Source organism: Papio anubis, chromosome 18, assembly GCF_008728515.1.
Source record: "Papio anubis isolate 15944 chromosome 18, Panubis1.0, whole genome shotgun sequence".
Classification (NCBI taxonomy): Eukaryota; Metazoa; Chordata; class Mammalia; order Primates; family Cercopithecidae; genus Papio; species Papio anubis.
This window is the reverse complement of record NC_044993.1, coordinates 46,458,331-46,479,072: the sequence shown is the minus strand read 5'-3', so window position 1 is coordinate 46,479,072 and position 20,742 is coordinate 46,458,331. Positions and strand designations below refer to the sequence as shown.

Here is a 20,742-nt window from a genome sequence, read left to right as displayed (position 1 = left end):
GAACTAAAGACAGAGGAATTTCCTAGCTCGCTCCGTTTGCTCCTCCAGCGTCCCCTCAGTACCCCTCCAGGTGCCTCCTTGGGGGCAGTGACCCCAAGCGCCAGACGCTTGAGAAGTTTGGGAGGATGACGCAGGGTGGAGTCTGCGATCTAATCCTCCTATCACAAGGGGCACGCGAGAAGCAAGCCGGCTTCAGGGCGCTCTGGAGCCTCTCTAGCCGCCTGGAGCCTGCGAGAGCAAAGGCGGCTGCAGACTTAGGGGGCGGGGAGAAAAGTGAGGACTGCACCAACTATCCTGGCCTCTCGGGGATGCAAAGACTCAGAAGGAGGAATTTTATCGCCTTATTTTTGTCTCCAGGAAGTCACACCCTCCAGAAAAGGAAAGCAGATATTTTTATTCGGCCTCTTTCTCTTTTGCTCTTTCCTTTTCCGTTTCTGCCTTTGCTCGACGTCAATGGTTCTTTCCTCCCTCTCCCCCTCTGCGCCTTGGTACGAGCCAAGGGAGAGGGGCGGAGGGAGGAAAAGGGAAAGGAAGCGAACAGGCTTAAAAGGGGCCGCAACTATTTTTTAAGCCACTTTTTCCTCTCTCCAATTTTGCAACGACCGGCGCGGAGGAGGAGGTTCCCGAAAGCCACGCGCAGCTGGAGCAGCGGCGACCGCAGCTGGAGGCCCGGAGCGCCTGCGGGGCGGGCAGAGGCGAGGGGGGTTGCGGGTAGGAAGGGCGGGCTGCGCGCGCCCCCTGCGCCCTGCGCGTCTCGGGGCCGGCCCATGCTCCCGACGGCTGCGGGATTCAGCATCTGGGGCCGGGTTGGGGCGGCGGGGTCCAGGGCGCAGGTGGTGCGGCCGATGAGCCGGGCCGGAGACTGAGGCCGCGCGACGGGGCTGGGACAGCGCTGGCATCTTCAGAGCAGGCCCGGGGCAGCAAGGGAGGCGCTGCGATGCCAGACGAAAATATCTTCCTGTTCGTGCCCAACCTCATCGGTGAGTGCTGCCCGCGGCCCCGGGCCGGACTAGAGGGCGAGGGGCCTTGGCGGACTCCCTAATCCTGCCCTGTTTCCCCGCGTCCCGTTCCAAGGTTATGCCCGGATTGTCTTCGCCATCATTTCTTTCTACTTCATGCCCTCCTGCCCCCTCACGGCCTCCTCCTTCTACCTGCTCAGCGGCCTGCTGGACGCTTTCGATGGACACGCTGCTCGCGCTCTTAATCAAGGTGACAGACACCCCTCTCAGCCAGCCTTGGGGCCCAACAACCCCCTGCTCCCTTCCCTGCCTCCTCAGGACCTCAGAGTCAGAGGGCTGTCATTCCCATCTCTGAAAAAAGCAGAACAGGATGGCCTGGGGTTTTTTGTTTTGTTTTGTGTTTTGTTTTTGAGACAGCGTCTCGCTCTGTCACAGGCTGGAGTGCAGTGGTGCGATCATGGCTCACTGCAGCCCCCATCTCCTGGGCTCAAGTAATCCTTCCACCTCAGCCTCCTGATTAACTGGGACTACAGGCGCGTGCCACCACACCTGGCTAATTTTTAAATTTTTGTAGAGACTGAGTCTTGCAGTGTCACCCAGACTGGTCCCCAGCTCCTAGCCTCAAGCGATCCTCCTGCCTTCCTCCCAAAGTGCTGCGCCCAGCAAGAATGGCCTGATTTTGTAGCAGAAGGGATTTAAGCTAGCTCTTGAGAACTCACTGCTTGTGAGAGGTGTGGATTAGCAAGACATGACGTGGCCATGGCGCTGCTGGAGGTCTCTCTGAACACAAGTCCATTCAGGCCAGGGGCGGTGGCTCACGCCTGTAATCCCAGCACTTGGGAGGCCGAGGCGGGCGGATCACGAGGTCAGAAGTTCGAGACCAGAGTGACCAACATAGTGAAACCCTGTCTCTGCAAAAAATACAAAAATTAGCTGGCTTGGTGACGTGTGCCTGTAATCCCAGCTACTCAAGAGGCTAAGGCAGGAGAATTGCTTGAACCTGGGAGGTGGAGGTTGCAGTGAGCCGAGATTGTGCCTTCACACTCCAGCCTGGGCGACAGAGCAAGACTCTGTCTCGGGGAAAAAAAAAAAAGTTCTATCAACAGGTGTTTCCTGGAGGCCTACTGTGTGCCCTGCATAAGTAGTTGGGGTTCCAGAAGGCATGCTTAGAGGGAGGATGGAGAGGGACGGGTGATGGCTCTTGGAGGGTTGACTAATTTTTTAATCTGTTCTTCACACCCAACTCTAAGGCTTCCCCTGAGGCATCAAGTCTCTTTTTCTAGCCCTGGAGCCTTGGTTCTGGGGTTGATGAGCTGCAGACATAGCTTTCCTCTCCTCCTACCCTGTTCCCTTCACTCTCATGCCTTTCTCAGTTCATGCCATGGTGACCTTTGCTCACTAACCTCACACACAGCCTGTTTTCCAACCTGCGTTCCTCCCCAGGCAGGTGGACACTCCCAGTCTTCGTTTACACCCTGCATGAGAGTGATAAACCAAATATGGGCACCTGTCCTGCAGTCTCTGTGCCATAATAGCCCCTGCCCACCTAATCTTCCAGGAACCCGGTTTGGGGCCATGCTGGACATGCTGACGGACCGCTGCTCCACCATGTGCCTGTTGGTCAACCTGGCCCTGCTGTACCCTCGAGCCACGCTGTTCTTCCAACTCAGCATGAGTTTGGATGTGGCCAGTCACTGGCTGCACCTCCACAGGTCTGCCGCGATTCTGGGGACCTTGGCCAGTTAGAGACACTACAGTGGGGTGGGCTGAGCTTAGATGGAAGGGTGTCTGGGATGGCACTAGGCGTCCTGGAAGGGCTCCATTTTAGCTCCGCTTTGTAGAAGGACCCCGGGCAAACACGCCTCTCTTTAAAGCTTCAGTCATGCTGGCCAGGCGCGGTGGCTCACGCCTGTAATCCCAGCACTTTGGGAGGCCGAGGCGGGCGGATCACAAGGTCAGGAGATCGAGACCACGGTGAAACCCCGTCTCTACTAAAAATACAAAAAAAAAATTAGCCGGGCGCGGTGGCGGGCGCCTGTAGTCCCAGCTGCTCGGGAGGCTGAGGCAGGAGAATGGCGTGAGCCCGGGAGGTGGAGCTTGCAGTGAGCCGAGATCACGCCACTGCACTCCACCCTGGGCGGCAGAGCGAGACTCCGTCTCAAAAAAAAAAAAAAAAAAAGCTTCAGTCATGTTTACAGTTGCATTAAGCAATTCTTAGGACTCTTCTGGCTGGATATTCTAGGATTCCAAATAGGTGACAGCTCATAGGAAGGGGCATAGGAGCTTTCAAATGTGGTATTTGAATCCTGACCCTGCCCCGAAATAGGTAACTGGCTTTGGGCAGGATATTGGTCCTTAGCCGTGCCCAGTTTTCCATCTGTACAATAGGTGTTACCATGAGGATTGGATGCACGGTAGTGGTCATGAAACCTCATGGGTTCCCCTGTTTTCTCCCTAAGTTCTGTGGTCCGAGGCAGTGAGAGTCACAAGATGATCGACTTGTCCGGGAATCCAGTGCTTCGGATCTATTACACCTCGAGGGTAGGCATTTCCTGCACACCCTGCCCCTCAGGCTCTTGGCTGTGGGAAGCCCTGGGCTGAACCCTGGTCCTAGACTAGGAGAAAGCAAGGGCACAGAGCAGGGCCTGCCCAGTCACTCCAGGAGGAGGGGCCTGTAAGCTGAGGTGTGGAGGAGGAGGATTGGTGGGGAAGGCCTGTGTGAATTACTCCAGGGAACAAGTGGGAATGAGGCCTGCAAAGAGGAGGGACTGAAAGAGGAGAGGGAGATAAGCCAGAGAGGTTTGCAGGGCTGGAGTGTGGACTTGATTTCAGGAACACAGGCAGCCTCTGGAAGGATTTTAAAAAAGATAATGGCTGGGCATGGTGGCTCATGCCTGTAATCTCAGCGCTTTGGGAGGCTGAGGTGGGGGGATTGCTTGAGACCAGGAGTTTGAGACCAGCCTGGGCAACAAAGTGAGACTGTGTTTCCACACACACACACACACACACACACACACACACAAACCCTTGAATTAGCTTAGCCAGGCACAGTGGTGCACGCCTGTAGTCTCTATTTAGGAGGCTAAGGTGGAAGGATTGCATGAGACCAAGGTTTTTTTTTTTTTTTGAGACAGAGTCTCACTCTGTCACCCAGGCTGGAGTTCATTGGCGTGTTACTGGCTCAGTGCAACCTCTGCCTGCTGGGTTCCAGCGATTCTTGTGCCTCAGCCTCCTGAGGACTACTAGGAGTCTAGGACTACTAGAACTACGGGCATCCGCCACCACGTTCGGCTAATTTTTGTATTTTTAATAGAGAGGGATTTCACCATGTTGGCCAGGCTGGTCTCAATCTCCTGACCTCAGGTGATCTGCCTGACTCAGCCACCCAAAGTGCTGGGACCACAGGCATGAGCCACCGCGCCTGGCTGAGACCAGGAGTTTTGAGGCTGCAGTGCTATGATCATACCACTGCATTCCAGCCTGGATGACAGAGCGAGACCGTGTCTCTAAAAAAGAAAAAAAATAATAATCTGCTGAGATTGCACCCTCATTAGTGCTGGGGGGCAGGGGGTGGCACATGCCTACCTCTTGCTAATGTGGCCTGTTTGCTGTGTGTGCAGCCTGCTCTGTTCACCTTGTGTGCTGGGAATGAACTCTTCTACTGCCTCCTCTACCTGTTCCATTTCTCTGAGGGACCTTTAGGTATGAGATGAGGGGCGGGGCAGGAGGATGGGAGGGGGATCTGGGCTGCCCAGGGAGATGGAGGCCCCCTCCTTCGGGCCCCGAACTTCCCTGCTGCCTTCCTGCAGTTGGCTCCGTGGGACTGTTCCGGATGGGCCTCTGGGTCACTGCCCCCATCGCCTTGCTGAAGTCGCTCATCAGTGTCATCCACCTGATCACAGCTGCCCGCAACATAGCTGCCCTAGACGCAGCAGACCGCGCCAAGAAGAAGTGACGCAGGAGCCCCGGGTCCTGGCTGCCCACCTGCCCTGGGAGTCTTGCTGTGCCACACAGCTCCCCACCCGCTGCTAGGAGGTCCCAGTCTCACGCCTTCCTCATGTGTTGTTCTACCTGCTGGGATGGGGGTCAGCCTCTCTTTGGTGACGTCACGTTCTCTGGGATCCTGAGAACCCAGGCCTCAAATCAGGGAGGTTACGCGGGAGGCCCCATGCATACAGGCAGTGCTCCTGGGGTACCAGCACCGGGCAGCGTCACGCCCTGCTGGCTCAGCCCTGGGGTCCGAGATGCTAGGGACAGTTGAGTGAGGGAGATGGTGTGAGGGCCGCGTTTCCCGAAAGGCAGGGGAGTCAGACCTCTGCCCCCAGCTAGAGCAAGTCTGGGGCACCGTGCCTGGAGGGAAGAAGCCGTCCACAGCCTTCCCCGTTGCCGGCTTCTCTGTCCTGCCTACCCTGGTCCTCGCGGGACTTCACTATTTGACTTGCTTTCCTTTCAGATATTCTTTTTTTTTTTTTTTTTTTGAGACGGAGTCTCGCTCTGCCGCCCAGGCTGGAGTGCAGTGGCCGGATCTCAGCTCACTGCAAGCTCCGCCTCCCGGGTTCACGCCATTCTCCTGCCTCAGCCTCCCGAGTAGCTGGGACTACAGGCGCCCGCCACCTCGCCCGGCTAGTTTTCTGTATTTTTTAGTAGAGACGAGGTTTCACCGTGTCGGCCGGGATGGTCTCGATCTCCTGACCTCGTGATCCGCCCGACTCGGCCTCCCAAAGTGCTGGGATTACAGGCTTGAGCCACCGCGCCTGGCCCTTTTCAGATATTCTTGGCTCAGGGCCTGGGTTGAGGGAGCTTAGGGAAGGACGTCCGTCTGGGTGCTTTTCCTCCAGTTTGCTGGCTGGCTTCTCCGTCTATCCACAGTGACCTCACAGAGAGGCCCTCCTGCCTCCCACGCTCATGCAGTGTCCCCCACTTGTTTGATCTCACTGACCGTCTACATGTATTTACATTCTTGGTATTTTCTACCCTCACTGGAATGTAAACTCCATGAAGGCACAGACTTTTCTTGTTCCCTTCTGTATCCCTAGAATAAGACCAACCTGAACCTGGCATATAGTAGCTGCTTAATAAATATTCATCTGTCAATGAGTTGGTTTCTCAGAGTGTGGTCCTTAGACTGCCTGTGGAATATTTCTATTTCTCTTTTTTCTTCCCTTTTCTTTTCTTTCTTTCTTTCTTTTTTTTTTTTTTCAGAGACAGAGTCCTACTCTGTTGTCCAAGCTGGAGTGCTCACTGTAGCCCCAAACCCCTGACCTCAAGTGATCCTCCCACCTTAGCCTCCCAAAGTGCTGGGATTACAGGTGTGAGCCACCAAGCCTGGCTGGATATTTCTTTAAAATGCAAATTCAAGCCAGGTGTGGTGGCTCACACCTGTTATCCCAGCATTTTGGAAGGCCAAGGTTGGGTGGATTGCTTGAGTGCAGGAGTTCGAGGCCAGCCTGACCAACATGGTGAAACCCCATCTCTACAAAAAATGCAAAAATTAGTCAGGTGTGGTGACATGTGCCTGTGGTCCCAGCTACTCAGGAGGCTGAGGTGGGAGGATGGCTTGAGCCTGGGAGGCGGGAGGGAGAGGTTGCAGTGATCTATAATGGTGCCATTCCAGCCTGGGAGGCAGAGCCAGGCAGTCTCAAAAGAACAAAACAAAAAAACAACTTTGGCCCGTCTTGGAGGCTCACACCTGGCCTGTAATCCTAGCACTTTGGGAGGCTGAGGTGGGAGGATCACTTGAGCCCAGGAGTTCAAGACCAGCCTGGGTCACATGGCAGGACCGCGTCTCTAAAAAAAAAAAAAAAAAAAAAAAAAAAAATTAGCCAAGTGTGGTGGTGTATGCCTTAGTCCCAGCTACTGAGGAGGCTGCAGTGAGAGGATTGAATGAGCCTGGGAGGTCAAGGCTGTAGTAAGCCATGATCATGCTACTGTACTCCAGCCTGGATGACAGAACAAGATGTCTCAAAAAATAAAATAGGTGCAACTTCTTGGACCCTGCAGCCAACCTTCAGAGTTAGAGGCTCTAGGGATGGGCCCAGAAGCCTGCAATTTGAATGCCGGGGAATTCTTCCAGTAATGTTGAGAAACACTGTTCCCTCTTTTTGTGGGCTCTTATACTAGGCATTGTTCTGGGCATCTATCCCCTGCCATCTGTGGTTTTTAAACTAGTGTACCGTATGCCAGACTCTGTGCTGGGGGTTCTTTGCAGATGTTACTCATTTTATCTGCATAATAGCTTAGCCAAGTGGCCCCAGAGGCCCCCGTGTCCAAGAGAGCGGAAATTTACCAGACATGTACTGAGCCTCAATTCCTGTGCTAGGCCCAGGGGATTCACTGGGTACTGGGCAGCTGGCTTCCCCTACAACAACACAGGAAAGTGCTCGCTGGGGGTGGGAGTAGAAGACACCTAGGACCTGATCTAGGGTTTGGTGAAGGGGCTGGGAATCCCATGTAGAAGGCTGGTAGGGATTGGAGAGGGTTAGTGCAGAGGAGATTGGTTCTTAGCTGAGGGAATGGCATGGGAAGGCAGGGAGACCAAAGAGGCCCCTGGACTCTGCACCTCTTTCTCCTTCCTGTCAGCTCTTCTTCCAGCATGGTGGGTCCTCTGAGCACTCTCCGGCCCCAGAGCACAGAGCCCTCGGTCCGCCTGGGTCCCACGTCCCTGACTGGCTCCTGGGCTCCTTGATTCTAACCATTTACAGTGACATCAGAAATTGGAACAGATCTAGGCCGGGCACAGTGGCTCACACCTGTAATCCCAGAACTTTGGAAGCCCGAGGGGTGGATCATTTGAGGTCAGGAGTTAAAGACCAGTCTGGCCAACATGGTGAAACCCCATCTCTACAAAAAGTACAAAAATTAGCCAGGTATGGTGGTACACGCCTGTAGTCCCAGCTACTCAGGAAGCTGAGGTGGGAGGATTGCTTGAACCCAGGAGGTGGAGGTTGCAGTGAGCCGAGATCATGCCACTGTACTCCAGCCCAACCAAAGAGCGAGGCTTCGTCTCAAAAAAATATAAATAAATAAATAAATAATAATATTGGTGCACAAAGCAGGTGTGTTTCCAGTGCATCAGGCATCCCCTCATCCCCGCCAACCTGGTCTGCTCCAGTCAAGGTGGGTAAAAAAAACAAGAAACGGATCTGGATCACAGGGCCTGGAGCACTAAGTGCTGGGGGTTGGGGGCTGGGAGAGCTGGTGAGAGGCGACGCAGAAGCCAGCTGGGGCAGCCTAGGAGCCCAGAGGACTTTTTAAAATTTTATTGTGGAGACAGGGTCTCTCTATGTCACCTGGGCTGGAGTGCAGTGGCATGATCATAGCTCACTGCAGCCTCGACCTCTCAGGCTCAAGCAGTCCTGCCTCAGCCTACTGAATAACTGGGACTACAGACATGCACCACCATGTCAGGCTAATTTTTTTTTTTTCTGTAGAGATGGGGGTGTCACTGTGTTGCACAGGCTGGTCTCAAACTCCTGACCTCAAGTGATCCTCCTGCCTTGGCTTCTCAAAGCACTAGAATTACAGGTGTGAGCCACTGTGTCCAGCCCCTTTCCATATCTTAACACTCACTTTATGTATGTCCTGTTCTGCTAACACAAGCTACCCTGCTCTAAGTGCTATTTGCATGCATTATCTTATCTCACAATCGTACAGTTGTACACAATACGACAGCCCTGTTACTGTTCTCATTCCCTAGAGAGGAAACAGGCCCAGAGAGGTGGCAGCCTGGCCAGTCTGGTTCCAGAGCCTGTACCTGAACACTTAACTGTACGCAGCACTTTCACACCAGCGGGCTTCTGAACGGTTGCATAGAAGGCCGGGCGTGGTGGCAGGCACCCGTAATCCCAGCTACTTGGGAGGCTGAGGCAGGAGGATCGCTTGAACCCAGGAGGCAGAGGTCATAGTGAGCTGAGATCACACCATTGCACTCCAGCCTAGGTGACAGAGTGAGACTCTGTCTCAAAAAAAAAAAAAAAAAAATCACTGGTCCTGCCACTGTGAATGGTGCTGTGGTAAATCATCTCGCACTTTTTGGGGGACACGTATAGGATGAATGTTGAGGGGCTTAAAGCAGAACAGTGACAGGGACAGACCTGTGCTTGAACAAGCTATTGCTACACAAAACTGAGGTGCGTGCTGGGCGCAGTGGCTCACGCTTGTAATCCCAGCACTTTGGGAGGCCGAGGCAGGTGGATCACGAGGTCAGGAGATCGAGACCATCCTGGCTAGCATGGTGAAACCCTGTCTCTATAAAAATACAAAAAACTAGCCGGGTGTGGTGGCGGGTGCCTGTAGTCCCAGCTACTTGGGAGGCTGAGGCAGGAGAATGGCGTGAACCCGGGAGGCGGAGCTTGCAGTGAGCTGAGATCACGCCACTGCACTCCAGCCTGGGCAACAGAGTGAGACTCTGTCTCAAAAAAACAAAAACAACAACAACAAAAAAACAACTGAGGTGCGGCAGGTGCAGTGGCTCACGCCTGTAATCCCAGCACTTTGGGAGGCCAAGGCGGGCGGATTACAAGTTCAGGAGATAGAGACCATCCTGGGTAACATGGTGAAACGCCGTCTCTACTAAAAATTACCTGGGCGTGGTGGCACGTGCCTGTAGTTCCAGCTACTCCGGAGGCTGAGACAGGAGAATCGCCTGAACCCGGGAGGCGGAGGTTGCAGTGAACCAAGATTGCCCTACTGCACTCCAGCCTGGCGACAGATGAGTCTCTGTCTCAAATAAACAAAAAACAAACAAAAGAAAAAACTGAGGTGCGTTTCCAGCTCATGAGGTACCTCCTACCTGGCCTGGTGCAGTTCAGGTAGGAGACTGGATCGGGGGCTGTCCCCGCGCCTGCCCTGCAGTCCTTTCTCCTTCCTGTCGGCTCTTCCTCCAGCACAGTGAGTCCTCTGAGCACTCTCCAGCCCCACAGCACAGAGCCCTTGGCCTGCCTGACTCCCATGTCCCTGACTGGCTCCTGGGCTCCTCGGCTCTAACCATTTACAGTGACATCAGAAGACTGACTGTGTAGGTCCAGCTACACTGAGTTGTTTTGTTTTGAGGCAAGGTCTCACTCTGTCGCCCAGGTTGCAGTGCAGTAGCTCCATCTTGGCTCTTCACAACACCCATATCCTGGGCTCAAGTGATCCTCCAGCTTCAGCCTCTTGAGTAGCTGGGACTACAGGCGGCACCACTACCCCCAGCTAATTATTTTTGTATTTTTTGTAGAGATGGGGTCTCCTTATGTTGCTCAGGTTGGTCTTGAATTCCTGGGCTCAAGTGATCCTCCCACCTCAACCTCCCAAAGTGCTGCAATTACAGGTATGAACCACCATGCCTGGTCATATATGATTTTTTTTTTTTTTTTTTTTCCGAGACAGAGTTTCACTCTTTTGCCCAGGCTGGAGTGAAGTGCTGCAATCTTGGCTCACTGCAACCTCTGCCCCTGGGGTTCAAGCGATTCTCCTGCCTCAGCCTCTTGAGTAGCTGAGGTTATAGGCACCTGCCACCACGCCCCGCTAATTTAGTATTTTTAGTAGAGACGGGGGTTTCTCCATGTTGGTCAGGCTGGTCTCGAACTCCTGACTTCAGGTAATCCACCCGCCTCAGCCTCCCAAAGTGCTGGGACTGTAGGCGTGAGCCACTGCGCCCATCCATATGTGATCTTAAAAAAGAGAGTTGGGGAGGAGAGTGTGAGCATGGCAGTCTAAAAGAATCTGCACCCGAGCATCCTGAGGCTTGTAGGGTAGCAATGAAGACTCACAGGAGGGCTTTTAAGTCCCCTTGGCCTGCAGGGACATGGCTTGAAGTCAGTCTGGTGCCTGCGTTCCATGTCTAGTGGCTGGCCTGGGCTCAGGAGGAACCTGCAGAGCCCTTGATCTGGAGGTGGGGAGTGGGGAAAAGCTGAGCTGACCTGGACCCTGAAGTCTCTATATTTGATCTAGGGAACACAGTGGAGTCACATTACATGTACAGTAATAGCCTTCTGGAATTTAGCTATATGCCTTCAGAATAAATGAATGATCACCACGCCACTATGAAAGAAGTTTCATTTGTTTGTTCCACTCAATGACTCTGACTCTGAGGGCAGGAGATCGGTACCTGTACATCTGCTGTTCCTCTAGGCAGTCTTCAGTCCTCAAGGCTCTCCTTCTGTGATTAAAAATAACCCTAGCTACTGTAACAAACTTCAAGATGTGTAGTGCCTCAAACGTGATAGTTTATTTCTAGACTGGGTGTGGTGGCACACGCCTGTAATCCCAGCACTTTGGGAGGCCGAAACAGGAGGATCACTTGAGGTCAGGAGCTTGAGACTAGCCTGGGCAACATAGCAAGTCCCCATCGCTACAAAAAAGTTAAAAAGTTGGCTGGGTGTGGTGGCTCACACCTATAATCCCAGCACTTTGGGAGGCCGAGGCGGGGGATCACCTGAGCTCAGGTGTTCAAGACCAGCCTGGCCAACATGGTGAAACCTCATCTCTACCAAAAATACAAAAATTAGCTGGGTGTGGTGGTGCATGCCTGTAGTCCCAGCTACTTGGGAGGCTGAGGCAGGAGAATCGTTTGAACCCGGGAGGCGGAGGTTGCAGTGAGCCGAGATCGTGCCACTGCACTCCAGCCTGGTGGCAGAGCGAGACTCCGTCTCAAAAACAAAAAAAAAGAACACTATTTCTAACTCATATTAAATCTTAATCAGATGCTGCCGACCGGGAGACAGCTCTCCTGCAAGTTGTGATTCAGGGATTTGGGCATCTCCTGTTCTGTGGTTCTGCCATTTTCTTTTTTTTTTTTTTTTTTTTTTGAGATGGAGTCTTGCCCAGGCTGGAGTGCAGTGGCTGGATCTCAGCTCACTGCAAGCTCCGCCTCCTGGGTTTACGCCATTCTCCTGCCTCAGCCTCCCGAGTAGCTGGGACTACAGGCGCCCGCCACCTCGCCCGGCTAGTTTTTTGTATTTTTTAGTAGAGGCGGGGTTTCACCGTGTTAGCCAGGATGGTCTCGATCTCCTGACCTCGTGATCCGCCCGTCTCGGCCTCCCAAAGTGCTGGGATTACAGGCTTGAGCCACCGCGCCCGGCCTGGTTCTGCCATTTTCAACACGTGGCTCCTGGGACTGCCCAGCTTGTTTGCATCATGTAGGCAGATGATGTGCCTGGAGGTTGCAGGAGCCAAGTTATTATGGAAAGACAGGAAATTAGCACTTGTTACTTCCAATTCCATTCCATTGGCTACAACTCGATCACGCGGCAGCGTCTAACGACAAGGGAAGCTGGGACACAGATTAGTTATGGGTCTAAGAGGAAGAGGCAACTGATTTGGTAAACAACATCTTACCATGCTGAATGTGTTTCCTGTTGAAAGATACAGATTTTTCTTATAAAAGGGGTCCTTCCACACATCAATTACTTTGGTATTCAACCAAAGAAAAGTCATTTGTTCTAGTGCTAGACAAAAACAGGCTGTGTTGAACTTCATCAGAGATCACACTGTTCTCTATGTATGTATGTTTTTTGAGACAGGGTCTCACTCTGTTGCCCAGGCTGGAGTCCAACGGTGCCGTCATAGCTCACTGCAGCCTCAAATTCCTGAGTTCAAGTGATCCTCCTGCTTCAGCCTCCTGAGTAACTGGGACTACAGGCACATGCCACCACACCTGGCTAATTTAATCTAAAAACTTTTTATGGGCCCAATTTTTAAGGTATAAAAAACTAGGGCCGGGCACTGTGGCTCATGCCTATAATCCCAGCACTTTGGGAGGCCGAGGTGGGCGGATCACCTGAAGTCAGGAGTTTGAAACCAGCCTGGCCAACATGGTGACACCTCATCTCTACTAAAAATACAAAAATTAGCTGGGTTTGGTGGCAGGCACCTCTAATTCCAGCTACTTGGGAGGCTGAGGCAGGAGAATCACTTGAACCCAGGAGGCAGAGGTTGAAGTGAGCCAAGATTGTGCTATTGCACTCCAGCCTAGGCAACAGTAGCAAAACTGTCTCAAAAAAAAAAAAAAAAAAACAAAAAATACAAAAAGTAGCCAGGTATGGTGGCAAATGCCGTAATCCCCGCTACTCAGAAGGCTGAGGTGGGAGAATGGCTTGAACCTGGGAGGCAGAGGTTGCAGTGAGCCGAGATCATACCACTGCACTCCAGCCTGGGTGACAAAGCAAGACTCTTAAAAAAAAAAAAAAAAGGAAAAAAAAATTCAATATATATTTCAGGCTTCTTTCAGAAAACAGGTTGCTTCAGGCCACCCCAAGCCGCTAGGATGAAATTCAAAATATTTAGCCACCATACCAGAGCAAAACCCTGTCTCAAAAAAAAAGAGGTTAAGTCTAATAATTTAATTTAAAAAATTTAAAGTTAAAAAATTAATCTAGGCCGGGCACGGTGGCTCAAGCCTGTAATCCCAGCACTTTGGGAGGCCGAGACGGGCGGATCACAAGGTCAGGAGATCGAGACCATCCTGGCTAACATGGTGAAACCCCGTCTCTACTAAAATATACAAAAAACTAGCCGGGCGAGGTGGCGGGTGCCTGTAGTCCCAGCTACTCGGGAGGCTGAGGCAGGAGAATGGCGTAAACCCGGGAGGCGGAGCTTGCAGTGAGCTGAGATCCGGCCACTGCACTCCAGCCTGGGGGACAGAGCGAGACTCTGTCTCAAAAAAAAAAAAAAAAAAAAAAAATTAATCTAAAAAATATATTTTTTGAGAGGCTCACTGTATTTCCAGCAAGTCCCGTCTTCCCCACTCTATGGCCTGTGCTGGGCCCCTCTTCATGCATATCATTTTTTTTGAGATGGAGTTTTGCCCTCTCCCAGGCTGGAGTGCAGTGGTGTGATCTCGGCAGACTGCAGCCTCTATCTCCCGGGTTCAAACAATTCTCCTGCCTCAGCCTCCTGAGTAGCTGGAATTACGACATGTGCCACCAAGCCTAGCTTTTTTTTTTTTTTTTTTTTTTTTTTTTGCATATTTAGTAGAGACAGGGTTTTGCCATATTGGCCAGGCTGGTCTTGAACTCCCAACCTCAGGTGATCCATCTGCTTCGGCCTCCCAAAGTGCTGGGATAACAGGCATGAGCCACCACACCCAGCCCCGTGCATGCAATTTAGAGCAGTTTCCCCTGTGACCTATGGGATCTTACAATCCTGTGAGGTACACGAAGTAGTCAGGATAGGCTAGGTTATGCTGTGGTAACAAAACCCCCCAAGTCTCAGTTGCTTAATACAGCAAACATTTCTCACTCCTGCCACATGTCTGTTGCAGGTCAGCCATGGCTGCGCCTCACACCATTTTCTCCCTGGGACCCAGGCAGTTGGAGCAGCCTCCACTTGGAAATTGTTGGTCACCCATTTATACGGAAGAGGGAAGAGCGGGCATGTGATGTCGTTCGCCCATTCCCCGGAATGGAGATGTTGTCTCCCCATTTCACTGGGGAGAGCCAAAGCCTGATCACTAACTGAGGTCCACGTGGAGACATCAAGGCATGGATTGGAAATGAGTCCAGAGCTCTTATGTGAGGTCAGAGCTGGAGTAATGGATTCGGAGATCAGTGGTATAGAGACCATCTAAGGTCATGTGACTGGACAAGAATGTCGGCATGAGAAGTGGGCCTCAGGGAACCCACAAATCAGAGGCTGAGAGAAGCGAGAAAGAAAACTAGAACAGGTGACATCAAGAAAGCTCAGCATGGGAGGAATGGCCAACTGTGCCAAGTGACTGGTCAACTACTGGATTTAGCAACGGGACATTACTGGTGACACTGAATAGAGCAGTTTCTGTAACATAAGGGGCAGAAACAGGAGCTACCTGGGGTGTTTTTTTGTTTTGTTTTGTTTTTTTTTGAGTTGGAGTTTTGCTTTTGTTACCCAGGCTGGAGTACAATGGCGCAATCTCGCTCACTACAACCTCCACCTCCTGGGTTCAAGGGATTCTCCTCCATCAAACTGCCAAGTAGCTGGGATTACAGGCACCCATCACCACACCTGGCTAATTTTTGTATTTTTAGTAGAGACAGGGTCTTACCATGTGCTGGGATTACAGGCGTGAGCCACCATACCTGGCCCTATCTGGAGTGGTTTGAAGAGATGAGAGATGAGGAATGTAAAGTGAGACCACAGAGAACTCTGGAAAAATTTAGCTGTTATGGAAAAAGGAGAGGTGGGAGGTAGACGGGCTCATAGGGTTAAGGGAGTTGTTTTATATGGACAGAGTAGACATGTCTAGATCCTGATGACGATGATGCAGGAGAGAAGAAATTGTTGGCATATCAGCTGGGTGCAGTGGCTCACGCCTGTTATCCCAGCCCTTTGGGAGGCCGAGGCAGGTGGATCACTTGAGGTCAGGAGTTCATGACCAGTCTGGACAACATGGCAAAACCTCATATCTACTAAAAATACAAAAATTAGCAGGGCATGGTGGTGCATGACTGTCGCCTCAGCGACTCAGGAGGCTGAGGCAGAAGAATCACTTGAATCCATGAGGCAGAGGTTGCAGTGAGCTGAGATCACGCCGCTGCACTCCAACCTAGGCGACAGAGCGAGACTCAGTCTCAAAAAAAAAAAAAAGAAAAAAAAAATTGACAGCACAGGAGAGGACGGCAATCAGGGAAGGAATGCAGCCCTCCCTCCTAGAGCCCAAGGAGAGGAACCCAGGGTGGGAACAGGAGGGAGGACAGAGTACAGATGCCAGCAGTTTGTTAGGTTTGTTGCTGGAAAGGGCCTTCCTACCCAATTTGCTTCTATTTTCTCAAAGAGGTGAGAGAAAGTGGGCAGGGGGTGTAGGTGGCTGAGAGGAGAGGTGGTGTGAATGGTTGTCTCGAAGCGGATCGCACACAAGACAGAGCAGCACAGTCAGAGGAGCTGCACCTCCCTCAATATTTGTTCCCATGAGCTTAAAATAAGATCAGTCAGCTCCGTGGGGTGTTCCTCCTCCAGCAACGTGCAGCTGGTCAGGGGCAGGGCAGAGAGGGAGGGAGGTGAGTTCAGTGGGGATAGGGCTTTTTCCACTAAATATTACAGGAAGGGAAAGATGAGGGAGTTAGGGAAGCTTTTAGGGGATTTTTATAGAGACAGGGTCTCCCTCTGTCACCCAGGCTGGAGCGCAGTGGTATGATCATAGCTCACTGTGGCCTCCAACTTCTGGGCTCAGGCAATCTTCTCACCTTAGCCTCCCAAGTAGCTGGGAACACAGATGCATGCCACAATATCTGGCTTTTTTTTTTTTTTTGTAGAGATGGGGGTCTTGCTATGTTGCCCAGGCTGGTCTTGAACTCCTAGTCTCAAGTGATCCTTGTTCCTTGGCCTCCCAAGGTGCTGGGGTTACAGGCCTAAGCTCCCGCACTCAGTTCCTAGAATCTTTTTACTTCCTCGGCAGAGACGGGGCGGGCCTGTCACCTACAACTCTACCTGGCCCCAAAGGGCTGGTGCACCCAGGCTGACTACACCTGGATCCTTCTCTCAAATGAGGACCCCTTACTGGTTGTGGGGGAGAGGGTAGGATAAGGGCAACCCCCCTTCAGTGCTCCCAAAGAGCCCAGACCAGAAGCTCAAGGAGATGCCCAATTTCTACTGCCCTAGGCAGGGTCCTCCTCCCCAACCTGATACCCCGACCTGGGAAGGGACAAGTGCACAGCACCGGGTGGAAGCCTGGCACGTCCGATGGCGCTGCGGGCACTACCAGCAGGTGGCACTGGAGAGCGCCTCCCCATGGGAAGCTGGGCTGCATCTGCCACACCTGAAGGGTTAGACGCTGAGAGCTACCGGGCAGCTGGGCTCCTGGAGAACCGGTGGTGAGATGTTGCCAATGTGGACCCCGTGGCCCTACCCGTGGCATCATCGCCCCTATCTGGGCTCTAGGAAGCCGGCAGCCACTCCGTGCACAAAGCTTTGGGGCCACATTCCTACTGGGTGACTTCCAGCTCATCCTCCCCCTGCCTTGGGGTCCTCTCCCCTTTATGGAGAACAGTCTCCTGTAACTATCTAAAGATGTCGGCCGGGCACGGTGGCTCATACCTGTAATCCCAGCACTTTGGGAGGCCAAGGCACGTAGATCGCCTGAGGTTGGGAGTCCGAGACCAGCCTGGCCAACGTGGTGAAACCCCGTCTCTACTAAAAAGTACAAAAATTAGCCGGGCAGCCGGGCGCGGTGGCTCAAGCCTGTAATCCCAGCACTTTGGGAGGCTGAGACGGGCGGATCACAAGGTCAGGAGATCGAGACCATCCTGGCTAACACGGTGAAACCCCGTCTCTACTAAAAAATACAAAAAACTAGCCGGGCGAGGTGGCTGGCGCCTGTGGTCCCAGCTACTCCGGAGGCTGAGGCAGGAGAATGGCGTAAACCCGGGAGGCGGAGCTTGCAGTGAGCTGAGATCCGGCCACTGCACTCCAGCCTGGGCGACAGAGCCAGACTCAGTCTCAAAAAAAAAAAAAAAAAAAAAAAAAAAAAAAAATTAGCCGGGCATGGTGGCACGTGCCTGTAATCCCAGCTACTCAGGAGGCTGAGGCAGGAGAATCACTTGAACCTGGGAGGCGGAGGTTGCAGTGAAAAGAGATGGCGCCATTGCACTCCAGCCTGGGTGACAGAGCAAGACTCCATCTCGAAAAAAAAAAAGATGCCAGGAGCACCTCCCCTCCCCACCATTAAGCTCTCTGGTGATCCCAACCAATGTCAGACGAGAGAAAAGCGTTGAAATTTTAAATGCCCAGAAACATCCATTGTATTAATCAGGGGTTAGCGCAGTACAGGCACCACGTGGTTGTCTCCAGGAGCTTGAGGGGCCTGAGCAGGCTGGGGGGACATCCCCTCCCTGGGGCTGGGCGCACTGGCCACCCTTCTGCCCAGGGGCTGACCCTCGGGCCCCATCCCCAGCAGCCCAAAGGCCGTGCTGAAGAGGTTGATGGGAGTGGAGCCATCAGTGATGAGGGTTGATTTCAGGCCCAGGGACTGGAGCAGTTTCACCTGGAAGGCGAGAACAGGAGGAAGTTTAGATGGGTGTCAAACCCTGCCCACTTCAAAGTGACCCTCCTTAAGTCAGCTGATTTGAAGGGTCACCTCCCCTGCATTTGACCACCCTGCTTGACTGCCTTGGAAACGCTTGTCACAGACTGGTGTCCCATCCATTTCCTGTCTCCTCCAAGCTCTGGCTCACTGCTGGGTCTAGTAAAGTGCCTGACGTTGATGTAGCGTGACACTGCGTGAATGACCTGTGATGCAGGGACAGGTCACTCACTCCTCCCTTCCCCACCATCTTTCCAGATGTGTTTTGCGCCTTGGCTCTGCCTTCCTGGTTCCAAGGTTGGTCCTGAAACCAACACGCCTTCCCCAACTCTCACCTGCATCTCAGGCCCAGCCACAGCAAGGTCCCTGATGGTGCTGGGGCCTATGGCCTCTGTCATCTGCTTGAACTTCTTCACCTCCACCTCGGCCAGCTGCTGAGCCTTGCTCACCTCCAGCTCCAGCTGGGCCCGGGCATAGACCAGTTCCAGCTCTCGGACCTTCTGGACCCGCTGGAGCTCAGCCTCCTGGAAGGGGAAAAATCCAGCATTATATTTTGACCCAGGCTGGAATGCAGATCGGGATTCACTGCAGCCTTGAACTCCTGGCTCAAAGGATCCTCCTGCCTCAGCCTCCTGGGTAGCTGGGACTACAGGCACATGCCACCATACCCAACCAATTAAATTTTGTTTTTGTAGAGATGAGGTCTTGCTATGTTGCCCAGACTGGTCTTGAATTGGTCTCGACCTGACCTCAAATGATCCTCCCACCTCAGCTTTCCAAAGTGCTGGGGTTACAGGCATGAGGCACCACACTCAGGCCCCTTTTTTTTTTTTTTTGAGACAGAGCTTCCTGCTCTTGGCTGGAGTGCAGTGACCGGATCTCAGTCACTGCAAGCTCCGGCCTCCGGTTTACGCCATTCTCCTGCCTCAGCTCGAGTAGCTGGGACTACAGGCGCCACCTCAGCCCAGCTGTTTTGTATTTTTAGTAGAGACGGGGTTTGACCATGCTAGCCAGGATGGTCTCTCGGAGGTCCATCTCTGATCTCCATCTCTGCCTCCCATGTTGGGATTGCTTGACACCGTGCCTGGCATTTTTGCATTTTTTTTAGTAGAGACGGGTTTAACTGTTAGCCAGGGATGGTCTCAGGTCCTGATCCTTCCATCTCGCCTCCCAAAGTGCTGGGATTACAGGCTTGAGCCACCGCGCCTGGCCTAGGTCTCTTTTTACATTTATTTTTATTTACTTATTTTTGAGGTGGAGTTTTGCTCTTGTTGCCCAGGCTGTAGTGCAGTGGCACAATGTCAGCAATATGCAGCCTCCACCTCCTGGGTTCAAGCGATTCTCCTGCCTCAGACTACTGAGTAGCTGGGATTACAGGTGCACGCCACCACACCCAGCTAATTTTTTGTATTTTTAGTAGAGATGGGGTTTCACCATATTGGCCAGGCTGGTCTTGAACTCCTAACCTCAGGTGATCCACCCACCTCGGCCTCCCAAAGTGCTGGGATTACAGGCGTGAGCACCCGGCCTCTTAATGGGATTTCGAGCATTAAATAAGATCATGCGTGTGAAGCACACGCAGCGCTTGTGCCAAGGTGGGCAGTGCATAAGCGCCCAGCTACAAAATGGGTGTTCTAATCCTTACCTTCCAGCGATGGAGTCAATGAATCCTACAAGGCAAAGGACTTTGTCAAATACAAAGTACTTGGATAGGATGCTGGGGGACCTGGTGTCCTATACAGTCTCAGGGACTGTAGGGAATGGGTCTTTTCCAGGTCTCAAGGCCACCCCCTTCTCGATGCCTCCTCCTACTCACCGTCTCGATGGCCAAGGCCTGTGCTTTCAGCTTGGCCTGCAGCACAGACCCTTCTCCCTCAATCCGGGCTGCCTCTGCACGGGACTCGGCCTCCGCCTTGGCAGTCCCGGTGCTCTCCACGGCCATGCTGGAGAGAAGGCAGAGTCAGGTAAGACCCGGGAGACAGCCCAGTCCCCCCATGGCCTTGACTTATGCTGTAGCCGTGCACTGTCTCATCCACACCCCCCAACCCTGGCCTGCTGCCCCCACCGGCTGCCATCCCAAGACCCTCAGCCCCTGCCAGTCTCCTCCTCTAGTTTTCAACCCACCTCAGAGCCTCCAGCTCCAAGAGTTCCTTGCGAGCTTTCTCAGCTTCTGACTGGTCCAGGATCTTCTGCCGCTCAAGCCGGCCGCGGGCTTCCTGCTCCAGTCTCTGAGCCTCGTGCCTGGAGGAGACGGAGTGCAGGTGAGAGGCTGGCATGGGGCTGGAGCAGGAACAGGAGCGCCAAGGGCAGAGACCACCAACGAAACCAGTGCCCGGGACAGACCCCGGCCCCTAGAAGGCACCCGATACGCAACTCAACCCAGAATGGTATATGCGTCACAAGCCAGTGTCATTCTGGGCCCGACAAATGCAGGCATGACCGTAGTCCCTGCTTTCATGCCACTTGAGTGGGGGAAAAAACAAGTACACAAGGAGGATTTCAGACAGTGACAAGTATCTTGAAGGTAGTGAAGTGGGAGAGACCAGGCAAAGAGGTTGCTATTCAGCTGTGAGAGAAAGAAAACGGTTCCCCAAGGAGGAGATCTTTGGGCTGAAACTAGGAGGAGCCTGCCTGGAAGGGAGCCTGGGGGCTGGTGGGGGAAAGCTTTCTGGGCAGCAGGAAAAGCCATTGCAAAAGGCCTTCAGGTGGGTCCAAACTGTGCATTGAAGGAGCAGAGGAAGCCAGTGGGGCTGGAACATGTCAGCTGGAACAAGTTCTGGGGGCAAGGAACATGGAAGGGGGAGGCTA

At 53.0% G+C, this 20,742-nt stretch overlaps 2 protein-coding genes across 5 annotated transcripts in view; one reads left to right on the top strand and one right to left on the bottom strand.

Annotated features, from left to right (window-relative positions):
* The first annotated feature begins 51 nt into the window (after positions 1-51).
* On the top strand, positions 52-5,477 carry CDIPT (CDP-diacylglycerol--inositol 3-phosphatidyltransferase). Of its 3 annotated transcripts, XM_003918694.5 has the most exons (6): positions 52-980; positions 1,075-1,209; positions 2,518-2,671; positions 3,419-3,500; positions 4,580-4,661; positions 4,769-5,470. In XM_003918694.5, exons 1-6 carry the CDS (start codon positions 938-940, stop codon positions 4,912-4,914), a joined length of 642 nt encoding a protein of 213 aa, XP_003918743.1. In that variant the 5' UTR covers positions 52-937; the 3' UTR covers positions 4,915-5,470. The 3 variants fall into 3 exon arrangements, with proteins under 3 accessions (XP_003918743.1, XP_003918745.1, XP_009197121.1); XM_003918696.5 differs by lacking the exon at positions 1,075-1,209 and having other exon boundaries at positions 4,769-5,474; XM_009198857.4 differs by lacking the exons at positions 52-980; positions 1,075-1,209 and having other exon boundaries at positions 1,526-2,671; positions 4,769-5,477.
* A 12,145-nt stretch (positions 5,478-17,622) lies between these two features.
* Positions 17,623-20,742, bottom strand: part of MVP (major vault protein) — a 30,600-nt gene continuing 27,480 nt past the window's right edge. For both annotated transcript variants that reach the window (XM_021933281.2, XM_003918689.4), the window contains exons 12-15: positions 20,059-20,175; positions 19,751-19,877; positions 18,270-18,458; positions 17,623-17,895 (exon numbers count right to left, since the gene is read on the bottom strand). In XM_021933281.2, the coding sequence (XP_021788973.1) occupies positions 17,668-17,895; positions 18,270-18,458; positions 19,751-19,877; positions 20,059-20,175 (661 nt within the window). In that variant the 3' untranslated portion in view covers positions 17,623-17,667. The remainder of the gene's footprint in view (positions 17,896-18,269; positions 18,459-19,750; positions 19,878-20,058; positions 20,176-20,742) is intronic.